General features: G+C 48.1%; 1 protein-coding gene across 2 annotated transcripts in view; it reads left to right on the top strand.

Annotated features, from left to right (window-relative positions):
• The window catches only part of Aco2 (aconitase 2), a 42,616-nt gene that overhangs the window by 4,385 nt on the left and 19,798 nt on the right, over positions 1-18,433 (top strand). For both annotated transcript variants that reach the window (XM_010634461.3, XM_010634460.3), the window contains exon 2: positions 14,075-14,211. In XM_010634461.3, the coding sequence (XP_010632763.1) occupies positions 14,138-14,211 (74 nt within the window). In that variant the 5' untranslated portion in view covers positions 14,075-14,137. The remainder of the gene's footprint in view (positions 1-14,074; positions 14,212-18,433) is intronic.

The following is an 18,433-nucleotide window of genomic DNA, read 5'->3' as shown; positions in this document are numbered from 1 at the left end:
GATCCTCCTGCCTCAGCCTCCTGAGTGCTGGGATTACAGGCATGCACCACCACAGACAACATCCAAATTTTGAATAGGTTATCTGGTCAGGTGTTTATGGTGATGCTTTCCTGGGGTCACCTGTTGATTGAGTGAGTGATGGAATTAGTACACAAGTTTCAAAGGCAGTGGCATCCCAGACACATATGGAGCACATCACTGCTTTCCAAACTAACTGCTCCTGAAATGTTTATTATTTGTTTTGTAGTATTCTGAGGATCAAATTCAGAAGGTCCAATCAAAACTATGATGAGACATTTCATGTCCATATTTTGGGTTTTATAAACAGTATATATAGCTGGGGATTCCATTCAGTGGTACCGCGTCTGCCTTGCAAGCTCAAGGTCCTGAGTTAGATCCCTAGTTCCAGAAAAAAAAAAAAAAGTGTATAAATTTGTGTTGTGTGTATTAAAATTTGGTCTCCACTATAGCATATCAAGTGAAACCACCAAGAACCCCCAACAATTGGAAGGATAACTATAAATACCAATCCATACATAGGTAAAACCAAAATTGAATTTTTCTGGTCAACTATCCACACTGGCGGGGCAGTTCCAAAACTTGTGGCTTAGGCTCATTTGGATTTCCAAGTTCTTCCTCCCAATTTTTCTGTGACTCTGTTAAAGTTGTATAAGTTTGTTTTGTTTTGTTTTGTACTGGGGCTCAAACTCAGGACCTTGCGCTTGCAAGGCAGGCGGTGGCACTACTGATCTAAAGCCCTGGCCCTATAAGTTTTTGCTAGCCTCATGAATGGAACTTCTTTATCTCCTTTAACTGGATGATATTTAAGTGATGGCAAATGATACTGTTTCTTTTTTTTTTTTTTTTTCTTTTTCGGTACCAGGGATTGAACTCTGGACCTTGTGCTTGCAAGGCAGGCAGTGGAACCACTGATCTAAATCCTGGCCCTCAATATTGTTTCTTAATTTCTGCTATTGTTGTTCCAAGATCAAATTTAATATTTCATTCGTATTGCAGTGTTTTTTTTTTTCACTGTTTATTGGTACATTTAAAGCAAATAATTCTTGATAATCTGGGTCTGTTTTGGAAACTTTGTATACAAGGAATAAAAACAACGCCCATCCTGCAAGTAGAACTTTTTCTTTTTACAGTCGGGGTAATATTTGGCTGGAGTTTTAACAACCACAAACAATGTCACATACATCTTCCATATCCTTTTCTGATATTCTTTAATGGAATTTGTTACTCTACCAGTGCGGAAACCATTGTCAGTTCTCGAAAGAGGAAAAAGTTCCCACCTTACTCAGTTTCTCCCTCTCCTGCCAATTCTTGTTTTCTAAAATGTTTATGGAAAGCTTAATGCCTAGCACTATTCTAGACTTTTAGAATGCAGTAGTGAACAAGAGTAGGGAAGAACACCAGGTCAGGGATTTAGCACAGTGGTGTCACACCTGCCTCGAAAGAGCAAGGTCCTATGTTTGATCCCCGGTACCAAAAAGTTCATTAAATAAGTACGGGGGAGTTAAAACTGGCATGGTGGTACATGCCTGTATTTTTGAGGACACTGGAGGCTAAGGGAGGAGGAGAGATGGAAAATAACCAAGTAGACACATAAGAAAATCGTAGCTACTAAATACTGTGAGGAAGGTAAAACAGGATAGGGAGGCAGAAAGAGTAGGGGAGGGACGTGGCATGGCTTTAACTGAAGTAGTCAGAGAAGACCTCACAGGAAAGGTGACATTTTTTTTTTTTTTTTTTTTTTTTTGGTACGGGCGAATCGAACTCGGGTCCTTGCACTTGCAAGGCAGGCGGCGGAACCAGCCTAAATCCCCAGCCATAGGAAAGGTGACATTTGAACGAAGACTTTAGTGGTGACGCAGGCAGCCGTTCCATATTTTGAGAGAAGAGCTTTCAGGTGTAAGGAGCAGCATGTGCAGAGCACCTGAGCTAGGTGTGAGCTCCGGGGTATAAGGAGAGGACATAGGACCAGGGATGTTGGGGTGTGGACAGGGCCAGGTCTAAGCAGGAGGTGGGGATCCTTCAGGCTTCAGTAAGGAAATTGGATTTTACTCCTAATGTGAAAATCCACTGGCAGGATTTAAGGCAAGGGGTTACATGATCTCATTACTGCTTGAGAAGAACCCTTTGGGCTGTTGTGCGAACATGGACCGTAGAAGGTCAAAAAAGGAGGCAGGGAGGGCAGCAGGGGCTGGTGAGGTTGCTAAGGACTGGTGAGGGCGTTGGGGACCAGGGTTCTGGGGTGGAGTTGATCTGCTCAGAGGCAGATGGTTAGATGAGGAGTGGGAGACACTGCGAGGATGACTCCTAGGTTTGAGGCCTTGGTAATGTGGTGGTAATGCTCATCCAGTGCCTGGATGCATTCCGATGTCCCCTAACCAAGGTCCCTGGCTTGAGTCTGAGCACCATTCTCTCGTAACCCTTCCTCTCTGGTCTCACTGTGGTACCTGGTGTGTTCCAAGAGCCATCTGGCAGGAATGAGTGCTAAGCCTTTGATGGCTGCAGCTTTCTTCAATTTGCCTGCCTCCGCTAGCCTCGGAGGTGACAAGGGACTGTGGGAGGTCTCTTGCAGTCTATGAGTGTGGTATTGTATGTCTGTAATCCAGGAGGCCTCAGCAGAAAGATCACTGTGAGTTTGAGATCAGCTTAGACTACTTAGTGAGCTCAAAATACTGTCTCAAAAAAGAGAGAGAAAGCATTTGCCTAGTGTGCTGCAAGCCCTGGAGGCCCTGGGTTCAATCCTTAACACTACCAAAAAGGAAAAGAAAAAAAAAAAAAAAAAGATAGAAAGAAGAGCCGGGCTTGGTGGCGCACGCCTGTAATCCCAGCACTCGGGAGGCTGAGGCAGGAGGATTGCTGTTAGTTCGAGACCAGCCTGGGCTACATAGTGAGTTCCAGGTCAGTCTCAACTACATAGTGAGACCCTGTCTCAAAAAACAAAAACAAACAAACAAACAAAAAAAGTAAGAAAGAAGGAAAAAAAAAAAAGGTTCTGAAGGTATAATTGATGTATTGTTTAATGGTTTGGTTTTTTTGTTTTGTTTTGTTTTAGATTTTTTGGACCTGGGGTTTGAACCTAGGCCTTCACACTTGGAGACAGGATCTTACTAAATTGATGTTACCTAGACTGGATTTGAACTTGCAGCCTTCCTTCCTCAGCCTCCTAAGTACCACAATTACAGCTGTACGCTACCAGGCTCAACTGGAATAGACCTTTTCTAATATTGAGACTAGAGGGAGACTTCCTTTATATTGTCCCAAAATAGACCTGTAGAAGCAAAAGAACCCCTGAAAGGCATAGCAAACAGTTTTTTTGGGTTCATTTTGCAGAGTTTAGGGCAAGGGAAAAGATAGCCCCCTTTGAAGCCATGTCTGGAATTCCACCTTTGCTTTGACCTTGAGTGAAATACCTACATTCCATAGCCTTAGTTTGGCCGTCTGGGCGTATGGTACCTTCTGCCTCACAGAGCAGTTATGGGACTGTGTAAAACACTTGGGGCAAATCTGGTGCAGGACATAGGAACTTCATGTGTTAGTTTTTGTTTCCAGTCCCCACAGATTTCTATACTTCATCACACCAGCATTTATCTTCCTGCCTTAAAAAAACAAAAGACTGGTTCTGCGTGGTGGCCTGTACCTGTTATCCTAGCGCTCTAGAAGGATGAGGCAGGATGACTGTGAATTTGAGCTCACCGTGGGCAATTTAGCAACTTAGCCCAAGTTTCTGTCTCAAATTTTGTTTTGTTTGTTTTTTTTGGTTTTTTGAGACAGGGTCTCACTATGTAGTTGAAACTGACCTGGAACTCACTATGTAGCCCAGGCTGGTCTCGAACTCACAGAGATCCTCCTGCCTCAGCCTCCCGAGTGCTGGGATTGCAGGCGTGCGCCACCACACCTGGCCTTTGTCTCAAATTTGAAAGAGGGATATAGCTCAGTGTAAAGGACCTGGATTCAGTCCCCAGTACTGTGTATTCCTGAACAGGAGAATGTGCATGTACACATACATACACACAGCAAAATTTCTGTTTTTGTACCGGGGATTGAACTCGGGCCCTTGCGATGACGAGGCAGGTGGTGGAACCACTGAGCCAAATCCCTGGCCAACGCAGCGAAATTTCTTGTTCTTCCCATAATCTCCCTGGATACCAGCTGTGTAGTAGATGCTCAGGAAAAGCTCTTTGGTACTGCTCTGAATCGGGGGTTGAGATAGAAATGAGTCTGCTGGTTCTGTGTTTTTGTTCTCCAAGTTGGGGGAAAACATGGGGATGTGATCGCCGAGGTAATGTTGCAGCACAGTCACCGTTAAGTATGAATTTAAGCTCTGCTTTCACCCTGCAGAGACTGAGGCAGGGAGCTTTATTTCTGGGGGCATCTGTGGGAAGTACCACAGAGATATCAGGAGTTTCTTAAAATCCGTCCCCCCATTTCTTCAGTGCCTTGTAGCTGGGCCCTTTTGCTCGTGCAGGAAGGTAAAGTTGCTACCATATTGTAAGCCTGCACTCAGATGGGAGGGAAAGCTGTGTCACTGGGAAGGGAGGAGTCATTTAAATGACGGCTCTACACTGTGCTCAAGCTAGGAGGAGTTCTGAATACAGCCTCAGCCCCCATCTGTCACAGCGTTGTGGTGCTGGGTGGTTAGGCTGCCCCGAAGATGCTGGTCCAGGCCAGGATGGTGGTGCATGTGGCTGAGGCAGGAGGATCACTGCCAGTGATCAAGGCCAGCCTGGGCTACCATAGTGAGTTCAAAACCAGCCTGAACTACGTGGTAAGAGAAAAGAAAAGAAAAAAAAAAAAAATTCTGGCACTGTCCGGTGAAGCAGTGGAGCCACATTGGCCCTGAGCCACCACATACTGAGTGCAGGCAGGCCCTGTGACAGTCACAGAACTAGATCTTGCTTTACAAACGTTAACTTATTTGTCCTTCACAAAGACCCTGAGAAGAATTATTTTTAGCCTGTTTTCCTGATGAAACGGAAGCCCCGGAGAAGCTAACGAGCTCATCTGTGGTCCCAGCCCAGCTTGCAGCAGAGCCAGATTCCAAGTGCAGATGTGTTGGACTGTGGAGCCTGGGCTTTTTCTGCCAGCCAGACTGTTTCTCCAGGACACACACCCTGGGGGCGGGGGACAGAAGCCAGGTTTCTGTAGGGCAGGCTTGTTTAGGGGACAAAGTTCAGCTGGGGAATGGGCGGTTGGGTGCGAGTCTCTTCAGAGCTCTGAGTGCTTCTTGCTCCAGATACTAGTGAGGTGGAGGGCTGGGGCTCACAGAGGCAGCTTTGTTCTTTCTGAGCTCCCAAGCTGCCTTGTGGTTTACAGAGCATGCTCTTTCCAAGGGTGTTGATGCAGAGCAGGGTTTGGAATCTGTATGCAGTTTTCTGCACCCCGAGTGTTGGCCGCTGAAGCCAAAAGCAAGAGAGAATGGGGCAGACGAGTGAAAGGAGCCCCTGCTGCCTTTGCTTGTGACTGTGACTTCGGTTGAGGCTGTGACTTGGGGAGACATGGCTCCCTTGTTCCCTTCCAAGTCTTGAAAAGGGGTAATCCCTTTTGTTCCTGCCGGTTGCCCTAGCAACCAAGCTAGCTGATTGCCTGCTGGCGGGAGTGAATTGTTTAGCTTTGGATTCTTAGAAGAGGTGCCAGGCACAGCCTCCGGAGGGTGGGAGGAAATTGTGAGAAGTTGGCAGCGGAGGTGTGGGAAGATGGCTCCTCTCTGGAGCATGTTGACTGCCATGCATTCCTGTTGCCCACCTAGATAGTGCCACCCTGAAGCTTCCCTGCCAAGAAACTGGGCAGTTCCTTGCTGAGAGCTAAGCCTAAAAGCTGCTGAGAAGACTGCAGGGACAGGAAGAGCCAGGCCTTCGATCCCATCTTGCTGGTGAACTGGGCAGCCCCCTAGGGCAGTGGGGTCTCCATAGCTTGGGTGTTCGCTCAGCGCTCAAGTGTGGACAGATCCTCTCAGTTGCATTTTGGTCCCAAGATGCTCTGTCCAGTGTTGGGGGGTGCTCTGGGGCACGGAGGACATGGTGGGGAAGCAGCCTGCGAGTCTGTCCCCAGATGCAGGCAGGCATTGTGCTCAGAGAAGCAGCTCATTCCGCAGGAGGACTGAGGGACAGCAGCTTCCATTTTACTCGCTGCCTGCCAGGAGCCCTGCTGTGGAGCCCTCTGTTCTTGTATGTTTTCTTCTTATACAACACAGTATGGTCCTAAAAGTTCTTCCTCCACATCCCAATTCCCAGAGACAGGCACTGACAGGAACTCTGTGCTTATTGTTCTAGACTTTTTCTCTGCATTTACAAAGCCATGCTTCCTTTCTGATCTTCACAAAGTCCGCTGTTTTGCCTCCATTGTTACAGAAGAGGAAGGTGAGGCTTGGGAAGCTAGGGAATCTGAGATTTTAAGGGAGACCCTCCATATCCAGGGCCTGTGCTGTTTCTGGGACCTGGCATTTATGTTGGAGTGTCTCCACAGTGGCATGTGGACAGGTGCCTGGTGTCTTCACTGTCACTTGCTGACACAGCTGCCTCCCCAGGAGCCCTGCCTAGCTGGACGCTCAGCTTCCTTCAGCTCTTGGCTTGGCTGTGTGCCGGTGCCCACTGATGCATAGTGCCTAGTGGGCAGTGCTGCTATCAGCCAGGTGCCGTGGGGCAGACAGCGTCCTGTCATCGTGCTAGGCATTGTGTGCAGGAGAGAGGCAAAACAGACCAGTGGTTGGGGCCTCCCTTGGAGTCACCTAGTATTAAGTTCTGGTTTTGGTACCTGGCACCAGGGAGTTTGGGCTTTAGGAAGTCTGTAAAATTGTGTGTTTCGTGTATTATATTTTCTCCGTGAAATATGTCCTACTTTTTATAATAGAGGAAAAAGCCCCTGTAAATGATTTTTTAAATCCACTTGTAGCATTTTACATAATAATTTCTATTCTTTGGTGTTGGGTATGAGACCGAGAGCTTTGTACATGCTGGACAAGTGCTCACCACTGAGCTGCACCCTATCACTGCCTTTCTACACAGTGCTTGTCCTGCTTGACTGCCTCAAGCACATCTGCCTCCCTGCACAGCCCTGTCCAGCCCTGTCCCTTCTTTGGGAAGCCTGACTGGGCTCCCAGCAGAGTTCCCTGCTCCCTGTGCTCCCTTCGCCCCTTGTGTGAGTTTTCATTGCAAAGGTTACCTGAGGTTTGCATTTAGTACTGACCTAGCCAGACTGAGGTACATGAATGTAGGACTATATTCTTCTTCTTCATGTCTGTGTTACAGTGCTTGCCACAAAAAGGCACTCAAATCTTAAAACGCAGATGTGTTGCCCAGAGGTTCTAAAGTCACCATCAACCTCTTCTAATACTTTTGCCCTTCTCCAATGCCTTATCTACATAGCAGCCGTAATTTTCTCTTTTTTTTTTTTTTTTTTTTTTTTTTTTTTTTTTTTTTGGTACTGGGAATCGAATTTAGGACCTTGTGCTTGTGAGGCAGGCAACGGAACCACTGAGCTAAATCCCTGGCCCTGATGACTTTTAAAAAAAATGCAAATCTGATTATGAGCCTGCTTATACCTTTGTAGCTTTCCATTGCTTTAAGGTCAGGTTAACGTGTTCCCACTGGCTGTCCCACTGGTTGAACAAGTGGTCGAGCCATTTATGGAACAGTCATGCATGTACCACTGATGGTTGAAGCTGCCTGGCATTGAGATGTAGGAATTGCCCTGGGTTCATCCTCCAGTGCTATGAAAAAAACCAGACAAACTGGGAGCTGCATGTGGTGGCGCACACCTGTAATCCCAGCACTCGGAGGATGAGGCCAGAGGATTACCGTGAGTTTGGGGCCAGCCTGGGTACATAGTGAGCTCAAGTCCCGCCTGAACTACATACTGGAACCCTGTCTCAAAAAACAAAAGCAAAAACAAAAAACAAAATGGCTTTCGAATGGCATTCCATGGTTGGTGAGCCAGAACTTACTTAACCAGTGCCCTATTTGTGAACAATTGGGATATTCTTTTACAAGTAGTCCTGCGGAGAATGCTCTTGCCTGTCTCTTGGCTCATCTGTTTGAGCGTTTTAACGAGACAGCTTCTTGGAAGGGGAAAGCTGGTGAAAAGGACAAACATTTTACACTCTGATAGGTATTGCCTAACTGTCTTTGAACAATCTTGAACCTTTGTACGCTTTAACCAACAACATCTAAGATTGGTAAATGATTGATTCATCTTGTTAACTGTTGGCTGAACCTGGCCCACATTAACCCAGCTTAGAAAGTTTACCTCTGCTTTGGAAAAATGGCTGGTAAAGTAAAAGCTACATTCCTTGGTTTAACTGCTTATGTTTATGAGGCATTACCAGCTAGGAGTTTTGGCAGGGGGAATTTAGGGGTGAATAAACAGACACAATTCCTCCCAGAGTAGCATTTACAAACTAGTGCAGACAGATGTCGTTTCACACATCAATGTCAAGAAGTAATAAATAGGAGCTTCTGCTTGGGTTGGGGGTTCAGGAAAGGAGTCCCTGAGAATATGAAATTTATTTGAACTTTGAAAGGTCTACCCATACAGAGCAGATCGGGCATGGAGGTAGGAAGAGAATATTCCAAGAGGAAGAAACAGCATGTACAAAGGCTTTGCAGCAGGCCCCTTCCGAATGTAATGGCCAGCCAGGTGCAGTGTGCGTGCCTATAATCCCAGGACTCTGGGAGGCTGAGACAGCCTGGGCTACAAAGGGAGCCCCTGTCTCAAAAAAAAAAAACAAAAAACAAAACCTGGGATTTAGCTCAGTAATTCTGTTACCTGCCTCACAAGTGCAAGGACCTGAGTTCGATACCCAGTACCAAAAAAAAAAAAACTACACACACAAATCCCATTCTTTCTGGACCCAGTTCTCTGGGAGGTTCAGACAGAAAGATCACAAGTTCAAACCCAACTGGGGTAACTTAGACGCTCAAAAGGGGGGCGGCTGGGGATGTAGCTGAGTGCCAAAACCCTGGGTTCAGTCTGGCAGTGGGGGGTAGGAATTGGTTCCTCAGGTGCGCTGGGCACATTTTTCACATAGCTGTGGCTGCCACAGTGGACAGTGCAGACCTGGAGCATGGCCAGATGGCAGGAGGTCCTTTCTTTCAGTCAGGGCCAACTATTCTTTCTTTTTCTTTTTCTTTTTTTTTTTTAACAGCATTTTGTTGTGTAGTCCATGCTAGCCTTGAACTTGCAATCCCCCTGCCTCTTCCTCCAGAGTGCTGGGATTGCTGATGTGCTGGACTGCCCAAATCTCATGAGGGGACATTTTCATTGGAGAGCAGAGCAGCATTATGATCAAGGATTCATTTAAGCATTCGGGTGTGGTTTCATTTGTGTATGTGTGTGTGTGTGTGTGTGTGTTTGGTACAGGAGCTTGAACTCAGGACCTTACACTTGCAAGCTAAATTCCCACCCCTCATTTGACTTTAATGCTGTGAAGTTATCTCCGTGCTGGGGGTGGTGCAAGGGGACAGAGGCAGCAGGAGGCGAGTGAGTGAGGCAGAGTTCAGTCCCTCTTGCTTCAGGGCCTCCAACTCTTATCTCCCATGCAAACCTCAGGTTCCTCCCTGGGAAAAGGGGATGCTCAGAGGTGTTTCACCCAGTGGTTGTGCAGCGTGGATGACATAACACATGCAACGTGCTTAGCACAGCGCTAGTCTCTACATAGTAGGCACTCAGCCAGGATTCTGTCTTTACCCATAAGCTATAATCTGGATCAGCACATTACGATTATTTCTTTTTTTTTTTTTAATTGTTTTTTTGAGACAGGGTCTCACTACAGAGTTGAGACTGACCTGGAACTCACTATGTAGCCCAGGCTGGTCTCGAACTCACAGCGATCCTCCTGCCTCAGCCTCCTGAATGTTGGGATTACAGGCGTGCGCCACCATGCTCGGCATACGATTATTTCTTACAGTGCTGAATATCAAACCCAAGGCCTCACATGTGCTAGGTATGTCCTACCACTGACCTGTATCTCTATCCCTTTTTATTTTTTGTTGTGCTGGGGGGTGGGTCTTGCTAAGTAGCCCAGGTTGACCTTTAACATACAGTCCTTGCCACAACCCTGTGAGCAGCTTGGGGCTACAGGTGTGCACCACTATGCCCAGCTAGCAAAAAGCCCAGCAAGCCTACGTTTTAGTGTTGCTGTGTCATCCATACTTGGCTTAACTGTCCCCTTGCTGCTGGGAATCAGGGCTTTACCTTTTCTTAGTACTGTAATAGATGGCAATTTATAGTGTTACCTACTTGGCCAGACACTACGTATTATTACACTCATTTTTATTTCTAAGGAAACCAACTCTGAGGGCAACTTGCAAAAAAAGATAGGTTATAGGCATTGAAAGAGTGTCTGGGCTATATTAGTAAATGAGAAAAGCAAGTTGAGAACAGTGTGTACAGTTTCTTGTTTGGGGAGGATTGGCGGATATGCATGCTTATCAACACACTGAGTAATTAGAAAAACAGCACTCAGGACTTTATATGTTTCTTTTGGTTGTCATGGTGACTGGGGGGGATGAGTGCTTAGGTTAAATTATCCAAGGTCATTCAGGCAAATAGCCCCGCCAGATTGTAATCTAGGTCTCTGCCCCTTCCCCTGTTCTGGGCTCCTCCCACTGTGTGGGGTGCTTATGGCTACAGCTGCATTGTACTGCTTTCTCTGGTATTCTGGCACCTGGGAGTTCCCTGGATGTGTCATCAGTGGGTCCTTCACACCTGCCCAGTGTGGCAGACAGGGAGGCTGTGCCAGTGGGCTTTGGAGTGGTGGTGGCTGTTAGCTGAAGATCGGTAATGGCTGGGGTGCGGTTCCATACCTACTCTGCTCTCATCATGTGGTGACCTGAACTGAGCTGGGTTCTGTCCAGGTGACACAGAGAAGGGGGCCTGGGGGCAGTGGCTTCAGCTCTTGCCTCTTCCCTTTCCACAGGCACAGCAGTTTCCCTGGCAACTCCCCCATGGGGAAAGGAAGCCTTCTTTCTGATTTCTTTTCTTTCTTTCTTTCTTTCTGAACTCAGGACCTTACACTTGCAAGCTAAATTCCCACCCCTCATTTGACTTTAATGCTGTGAAGTTATCTCCGTGCTGGGGGTGGTGCAAGGGGACAGAGGCAGCAGGAGGCGAGTGAGTGAGGCAGAGTTCAGTCCCTCTTGCTTCAGGGCCTCCAACTCTTATCTCCCATGCAAACCTCAGGTTCCTCCCTGGGAAAAGGGGATGCTCAGAGGTGTTTCACCCAGTGGTTGTGCAGCGTGGATGACATAACACATGCAACGTGCTTAGCACAGCGCTAGTCTCTACATAGTAGGCACTCAGCCAGGATTCTGTCTTTACCCATAAGCTATAATCTGGATCAGCACATTACGATTATTTCTTTTTTTTTTTTTAATTGTTTTTTTGAGACAGGGTCTCACTACAGAGTTGAGACTGACCTGGAACTCACTATGTAGCCCAGGCTGGTCTCGAACTCACAGCGATCCTCCTGCCTCAGCCTCCTGAATGTTGGGATTACAGGCGTGCGCCACCATGCTCGGCATACGATTATTTCTTACAGTGCTGAATATCAAACCCAAGGCCTCACATGTGCTAGGTATGTCCTACCACTGACCTGTATCTCTATCCCTTTTTATTTTTTGTTGTGCTGGGGGGTGGGTCTTGCTAAGTAGCCCAGGTTGACCTTTAACATACAGTCCTTGCCACAACCCTGTGAGCAGCTTGGGGCTACAGGTGTGCACCACTATGCCCAGCTAGCAAAAAGCCCAGCAAGCCTACGTTTTAGTGTTGCTGTGTCATCCATACTTGGCTTAACTGTCCCCTTGCTGCTGGGAATCAGGGCTTTACCTTTTCTTAGTACTGTAATAGATGGCAATTTATAGTGTTACCTACTTGGCCAGACACTACGTATTATTACACTCATTTTTATTTCTAAGGAAACCAACTCTGAGGGCAACTTGCAAAAAAAGATAGGTTATAGGCATTGAAAGAGTGTCTGGGCTATATTAGTAAATGAGAAAAGCAAGTTGAGAACAGTGTGTACAGTTTCTTGTTTGGGGAGGATTGGCGGATATGCATGCTTATCAACACACTGAGTAATTAGAAAAACAGCACTCAGGACTTTATATGTTTCTTTTGGTTGTCATGGTGACTGGGGGGGATGAGTGCTTAGGTTAAATTATCCAAGGTCATTCAGGCAAATAGCCCCGCCAGATTGTAATCTAGGTCTCTGCCCCTTCCCCTGTTCTGGGCTCCTCCCACTGTGTGGGGTGCTTATGGCTACAGCTGCATTGTACTGCTTTCTCTGGTATTCTGGCACCTGGGAGTTCCCTGGATGTGTCATCAGTGGGTCCTTCACACCTGCCCAGTGTGGCAGACAGGGAGGCTGTGCCAGTGGGCTTTGGAGTGGTGGTGGCTGTTAGCTGAAGATCGGTAATGGCTGGGGTGCGGTTCCATACCTACTCTGCTCTCATCATGTGGTGACCTGAACTGAGCTGGGTTCTGTCCAGGTGACACAGAGAAGGGGGCCTGGGGGCAGTGGCTTCAGCTCTTGCCTCTTCCCTTTCCACAGGCACAGCAGTTTCCCTGGCAACTCCCCCATGGGGAAAGGAAGCCTTCTTTCTGATTTCTTTTCTTTCTTTCTTTCTTTCTTTTGGTTTTTGAGACAGGGTCTCACTATGTAGTTCAGACTGCCCTGGAACTCACTGTGTAGCCCAGGCTGGTCCCGAACTCAGCTATCCTCTTGCCTCAGCCTCCCAAGTACTGGTGCTGGGATTATAGGTGTGCACCACCACGCCCAGCATTTTGTGTGTGTGTGTGTGTGTGTGTGTGTGGTACCAGAGATCCAGTTTAGGACCTTGTACTTGCCAGGCAGGCGCGGTGCCACTGAGCTACATCCCTGGCTCTGAATTCATTTTTCCTTCTGTGGTCACAACATACCTGTGAAGGTTGTCATCACAGTTTAAAAGTAACTAGTATAGGGCCGGGGATGTAGCTCAGTGGTTCAGTGGCCTGCCTTGCAAGTGCAAGGACCAATCCCCAGTACCAAAAAAAATAAATAAATTTTAAAAAGTAACTAGTATACACCCCTTCCTAAAAGCCCCTCATTGCATATCAAAAAGGCAGAAGGTACCCTTATATCTAGTCTTAGAAGTCACGCAGCATCATCACTTGTCACATTCTGTTCCTTGGAAGTCAGGAAGTCCACACATTCAAGGGAAGAGGAGGCAGGTACCACCTTTTGTGTGTCTGGTGCTGGGGGTGGTACCCATGGTCTCATGCTAGGCAAATGCTGTACAACTGAACTATATCCTAGTCCTTTAGATTTGTTTATTTTGAGACAAGATCTTGCTAACTAGTCCAGGGTGGCTTTGAACTTATTTAACTTCTGAACCTGCTGCCACAGTAGCTGGTATTACAGACTTGGCCTCTCACCTGGCCCGAGCACCACGTTTTGGAGGGAGGAGGAACACAGGACTTGCCTCATTCTTCCAGTCAGTCAGCAGATCTCTGTTGTTATCTGTGGTTTACACCAGGTGGTCCTTGCAGAGTTAAGAGGTGAGGTCTGGTCCTTGTGCTCAAAGAGCTGCTGGTGTGGCTGGAGTGACAGCTGGTCTGGGATAAGAGCTTTCACATGTTGTCTTGTCTCCTCTTCCCACCCTGTCTGTGCACCAGAGCCAGCTGATTACATCTGGGGTCTGGCTCCTCTGGGACTTGGACAGTGTGGGATTTCCATGGGTTGATAAAACTTCTCTGGTAGAACCTGACTTGTTCCATCCTTTGTGCTTTCTCCAGCTTTGGCCACTGTATCATCCGTGCTTCAGATGAGGGAGCCCAAGACTGCAGTCAAGGCACAGCTTTTAAAGCTAATCCCTTGGTTTTTGTTGTTTGTTTTAGGTTGTTTGTTTGTTTGTTGAGACCAGTTCAAGATGGCCTTGAACTCATGGGGATCATCCCCAGCCTCCTAAGTGCTGTGATTATGTGTGCCACCATGCCCATTTTTTTTTTTTAACCATGCTAAGCTGTCCCTTGGGATGGACTTTCCTGAGAACTCCATTGATGGTTTCCGTCTCTCTTTCTGCAGAAAGCCCTGGGTGTGCGGCAGTACCATGTGGCCTCAGTCCTGTGCCAACGGGCCAAGGTGGCCATGAGCCACTTTGAGCCTAACGAGTACATCCGCTACGACCTGCTAGAAAAGAATATTAACATTGTCCGCAAACGGTAAGGCTGTGGGTGGGAGCTGGTGGGACAGCTGGAGGGTGCTATGAGGCACAGGAGGCGCTTGGCGGTGAATGCTTACTGATGATGGCAAGATTGAGTGCTCAGGGTATAGTTCCTGCAGAGGAAATGCATTCTGAATTATTGAGAGAACTTCTGCCTGTCTCTCAAGGAGGATTTTTGTCAGGAAGCCTGTGATATGGGCCCGGGGAAGGATTTAGGTCCGCACTGTTCAGGGTAGGCTGCTGAGCCTGGGCTTCCCTCAGTGGGCCAACAGGGCAGTGGCTGGAGACTCAGCTCTGTTTCCTGCTCGTGTGAACACTGGAGGAGAGCTCAGGCCTGAGACCTAGAAGAAAACATAGGCAGCTCTTGAGCCTGCCCTGTCTTCATTTGGTCAAAGAGCAGCATCTTTGCCCGCTAGTCTGTGTGGCAGCTTCTGGGCTCGATGCTGCCACCAGAAGGATACAGAAGGCACTGCAGCAGAAGGAGGAGGTGGCCTGGGGCGCCAGCCAGCCCTGTCCTTGGAACTTGACCAGCTGCAAGTAGGGCTAGGCCCTGGCCTGCCTAGTGTCTTCTGTGACGCTGACTTGGGTGAGGACTGTCCTGAGTACACCCTGTACAGCTGAGCAGGCTCTGCAAGTTGCCCACAGCCACACAGTGTAGGGGAATTGGCCCTCATCGCTGTGCCTTGGTCCAGTGCTCTCACCACCACATCTCTGGCTCTTTCTATTTCCTATTTCCTACTTTCTGGTGTCTCCACTTAAGTTTAAGGGTAGCGGCTGTCTTACTCTCCCCTCTAACACCATCTAGCCCAGTAGTAAGGACCTGGGAAGTGTTTGTCAGGATGGGTGTGAAGGAGCTGAGTTGGTCTTGGCTTGTGTTCTCAGCAGCCCCTGTATCTTAGTGTCCCATCCCCTCCCTGTTTGAGGAAACTGAGAGCCAGATTAGAAAAGTGCCCTGTCCAAGGTCATATACCTGTGGAGTGCCGAGACCCGCGCTCAAGCCCAGTCTCTCTGGCTCCAGTGCCCCCAGTGTAACATCTGCTGTTCTCATGGGGTTCATCCAGTCTATGTGTTAGAAAAGCTTTTAGGCTGCCAGTCCCTTTGCCCCACTCCCAGCAACTCTGACTCAGATGGCCTTGTCCACAGTTGGCCTGTGGGCCAGGAGTGCTGGCAACATGCAGGTACCTGTTAGAATCGGAGTGCAAGGTCCCGAGTTCGATCCCTGGTACCAAAAACAAAAGAAAAAAACATGGCACCAAAATGTGAGAAGCCAGTTTCCAGCTGATTCTGAAGTATAGTGAACTATAGTCAGCAGAGAACCACTGTCCATCAACACAGGACCTTGCACATGTACTGTTCTCTAGGGGACAATGTTATATTTAGTCTTGGAATTCTAAGACTATGGCTCAGTGAAAAAATGTTGGATTTTTCTTTTGTCTGCAAAACCTTTTCATCTCTTTGTCACGTGTGTGAGGAGATCTGGTGCACAGCGTGCTTTTAGATCACTGGGACAGAGAGTAGCAGCAGCTGCTTAGCTTTTCCTTTAACAACTGGCAGCAAGAAATACACCCATTGAGGCACTGGGAGGTTTTTACGTTCCAATTTTACCAGTAAAATTAATTTTAAAAATGTTTTTTCCCTTCCTTATTTTTTTCTAACCCTGCATTAACTTGAGAAATCCCATAATATGAGCAATTTCTTTCTTTATTTTTTGGTTTTTTGAGACAGGGCCTCACTATGTAGTTGAGACTGACCTGGAACTCACTATGTAGACCAGGCTGGTCTCAAACTCACAGCAATCCTCCTGCCTCAGCCTCCCGAGTGCTGGGATTACAGGTATGCGCCACCATGCCTAGCTATGAGCAATTTCTTGATGAGACACAGGTGGTGCTGTTTTCATTGTTGCTATAGAGCAGTTGGGGTGGGGGAGGGGGTTGGTTTTATCCCCAGGGGACATTTACAATGGCTGGAGACATTTTTGGTTGCCATAATGTGGGGTGGGCTGGGGCTTACCGTTAACCTGGTGGGTAGTGACAATGCCACTAAACACCTGCAGTGCACTAGGCAGGCCCACAAGTCACCTGCCCAGAGTGAGAGAGAGAGAGAGAAAAGGTAGCAGCCAAGCTGTTCTATGAAGAGCCCCTTTTAGAAGACTGGGGCCCTCTTCTCCACACTGTGCCTGTGACATCAGGGGTCTGATTCTGTCCTTGGACCTGGGTCTCTGTCACCCAGAGCAGCAGAGGGTCCATTTTGCCTGGAGGATTTGTTTTGCCTGTCTCAGTTCATCCTTAGGTTTGCTTGTGATTGCTGGGCTGTGATACCACATCAGGCATTTGCTTTCAAGGTCTATGATTTTAAGCTTGGGTGCTATTTTTGTCTTCTCTGGGCCCAGAATTGGGGGCGAGCTGTGTGCTCCTCAGGGTGGGTCATCGGCACACCAGCCTGAAGATGCTGGACTGCAGGCTTCTGCTGTTTTTATGCATGGCTCTTGTGACAGCAGAACTCAGAGATTCTGAGTTGCCAGTGGACCTGCATTTTTCACAGAGCCAATGCCTTAGGGAATTCTTGCTTTCAAGGGCTTAGAAGAGGGGGGAGGGCTGGGACCCAGGCTGGCGGAAGGAGAGTCCCTGCCCTTCCCAGAGTCGTACTGGCAGTGCCAGCACTGATTATTGAGCACTTGCTATGTGCTGGGCCCTCTCTCCCCAGGTATTGAGTGACAGTAGAGGTTGACACAAGGGCACAGACACAGCCGCTCTGCTGGCTCCTGTTCTAGCCTTGCACACACAGCTTTGTGACCTACAGGCAAGTCACGTCACCTCTCCCTGCCACAGTTTCCTCATCTACATCGTAGTTTGTACGTGAAAGTGCTTCGAACAGTGATAGCGAACTTTTAGAGCTATCAGTGATGACGAACAGCTGGCTTTGCCTGCCGTAGGTTTCCACCACAGACTTAGGAAATGCCAAGCCAAAAGTGAGTGCTCTGGTAACACTATTCCGTACTGACAGACAATGGATCAGTGACGGTGTTGGGACCAGGTGGGAGGGATTATTAGTAAAGGGCAGGAGGAAACTTTTGGGAGGAAGTAGATATGTTCAGTATCTTGATTGTGGCAATGGTTTCACGGGTGTAAACTGTTAAAATTTAATAAGATACTTTTAAAATATCTGACCTGGGTATGATGGTACAAGCCTGTAATCCCAGCACTCTGGGAGGCCGAGGCTAGAGGGATGCAAGTTTTGAGTCCTGCCTGGGCAACTTAGTGATTTAGCAGGACGCTGTCTCAAAGAAAAAAGGGGCTGGAGAAGGAGCCCAGGGCCTCTCAACATGGCAGACAAGTGTTTTACCACTGGACCACACCCCAGCCCACATGTATACTTTAAATACATGCCGTCCTACCTGGATGTGGTGGCACATGCCTATGATCCCACAGGAGGATCTCTTCAAGTTCAAGGCCAGCCTAGGCTACACAGTGAGTTCAAGACCAGCTTAAATTACTTAGGGAGCTCCTGTCTCAAAAACAAACAGGTCTAGTGATTTAGCTCAGTGGCACTGTGCCTGCCTCACAAGCACAAGGTCCTGTGTTTGATTTCTGGTACTGCCAAGAAAAACCAAAACAAAACAGCCCATTGTACACCAGTTGTACCTCAGTAAAGCTGTTTACAAAGGAAGCTTTAAGTACTGGCTGTTACCTTCTTGCCTTAAGCCCTGCACTTTGGAGACAGGTGCTCCCTGAAGAGGGTGTCATCTGTCTTCTGGCCCAGGCAGGTCTAGTGACAGGGTCAGGCTCAGGCCGGGCTGAGGGTGGAGTCTTGTAATTTCCCAGGACATGAAGTTTGGCTGAAGCTTTCTGGGAGATGGGAGCAGAATAAGAGCCCCTGAGCAGCAGCTCTGTGGTGTGTGCAGCCGCAGGGCATCCTAGGAATTGGGTTTGGGGGTGGGACTGGTAAGGAGAGGGCAGCTGAGTCCTGGCAGAGGCTGTGCTCCATAGGGGCTGGGCTGGGACTGTCGTTTGGGCCCTGATGAGGGAAGGAGAGTGAGCCTCCAGAGAATGGGAGACTGGGAAGGGAAAATGGCCTGGTTTCTGTTCCTGAGCACTGACAGCCACAGGCAGCCAGTGAGAGCTGCTGGGCTCCTAAGGAGGCAGCAGCACAATAGGAGCAGGTTGGGTCAGGGATGTAGCTCAGTGGTGCAGTGCCTGCCTGGCAAGCATGAGGCCCTGAAT

This window comes from Fukomys damarensis, unplaced genomic scaffold (assembly GCF_012274545.1).
Source record: "Fukomys damarensis isolate Sample0158 unplaced genomic scaffold, DMR_v1.0_HiC HiC_scaffold_19, whole genome shotgun sequence".
Lineage (NCBI taxonomy): Eukaryota > Metazoa > Chordata > Mammalia > Rodentia > Bathyergidae > Fukomys > Fukomys damarensis.
Note: the sequence above shows the minus strand (reverse complement) of the source record. Positions and strands in the feature narration are given on the sequence as shown.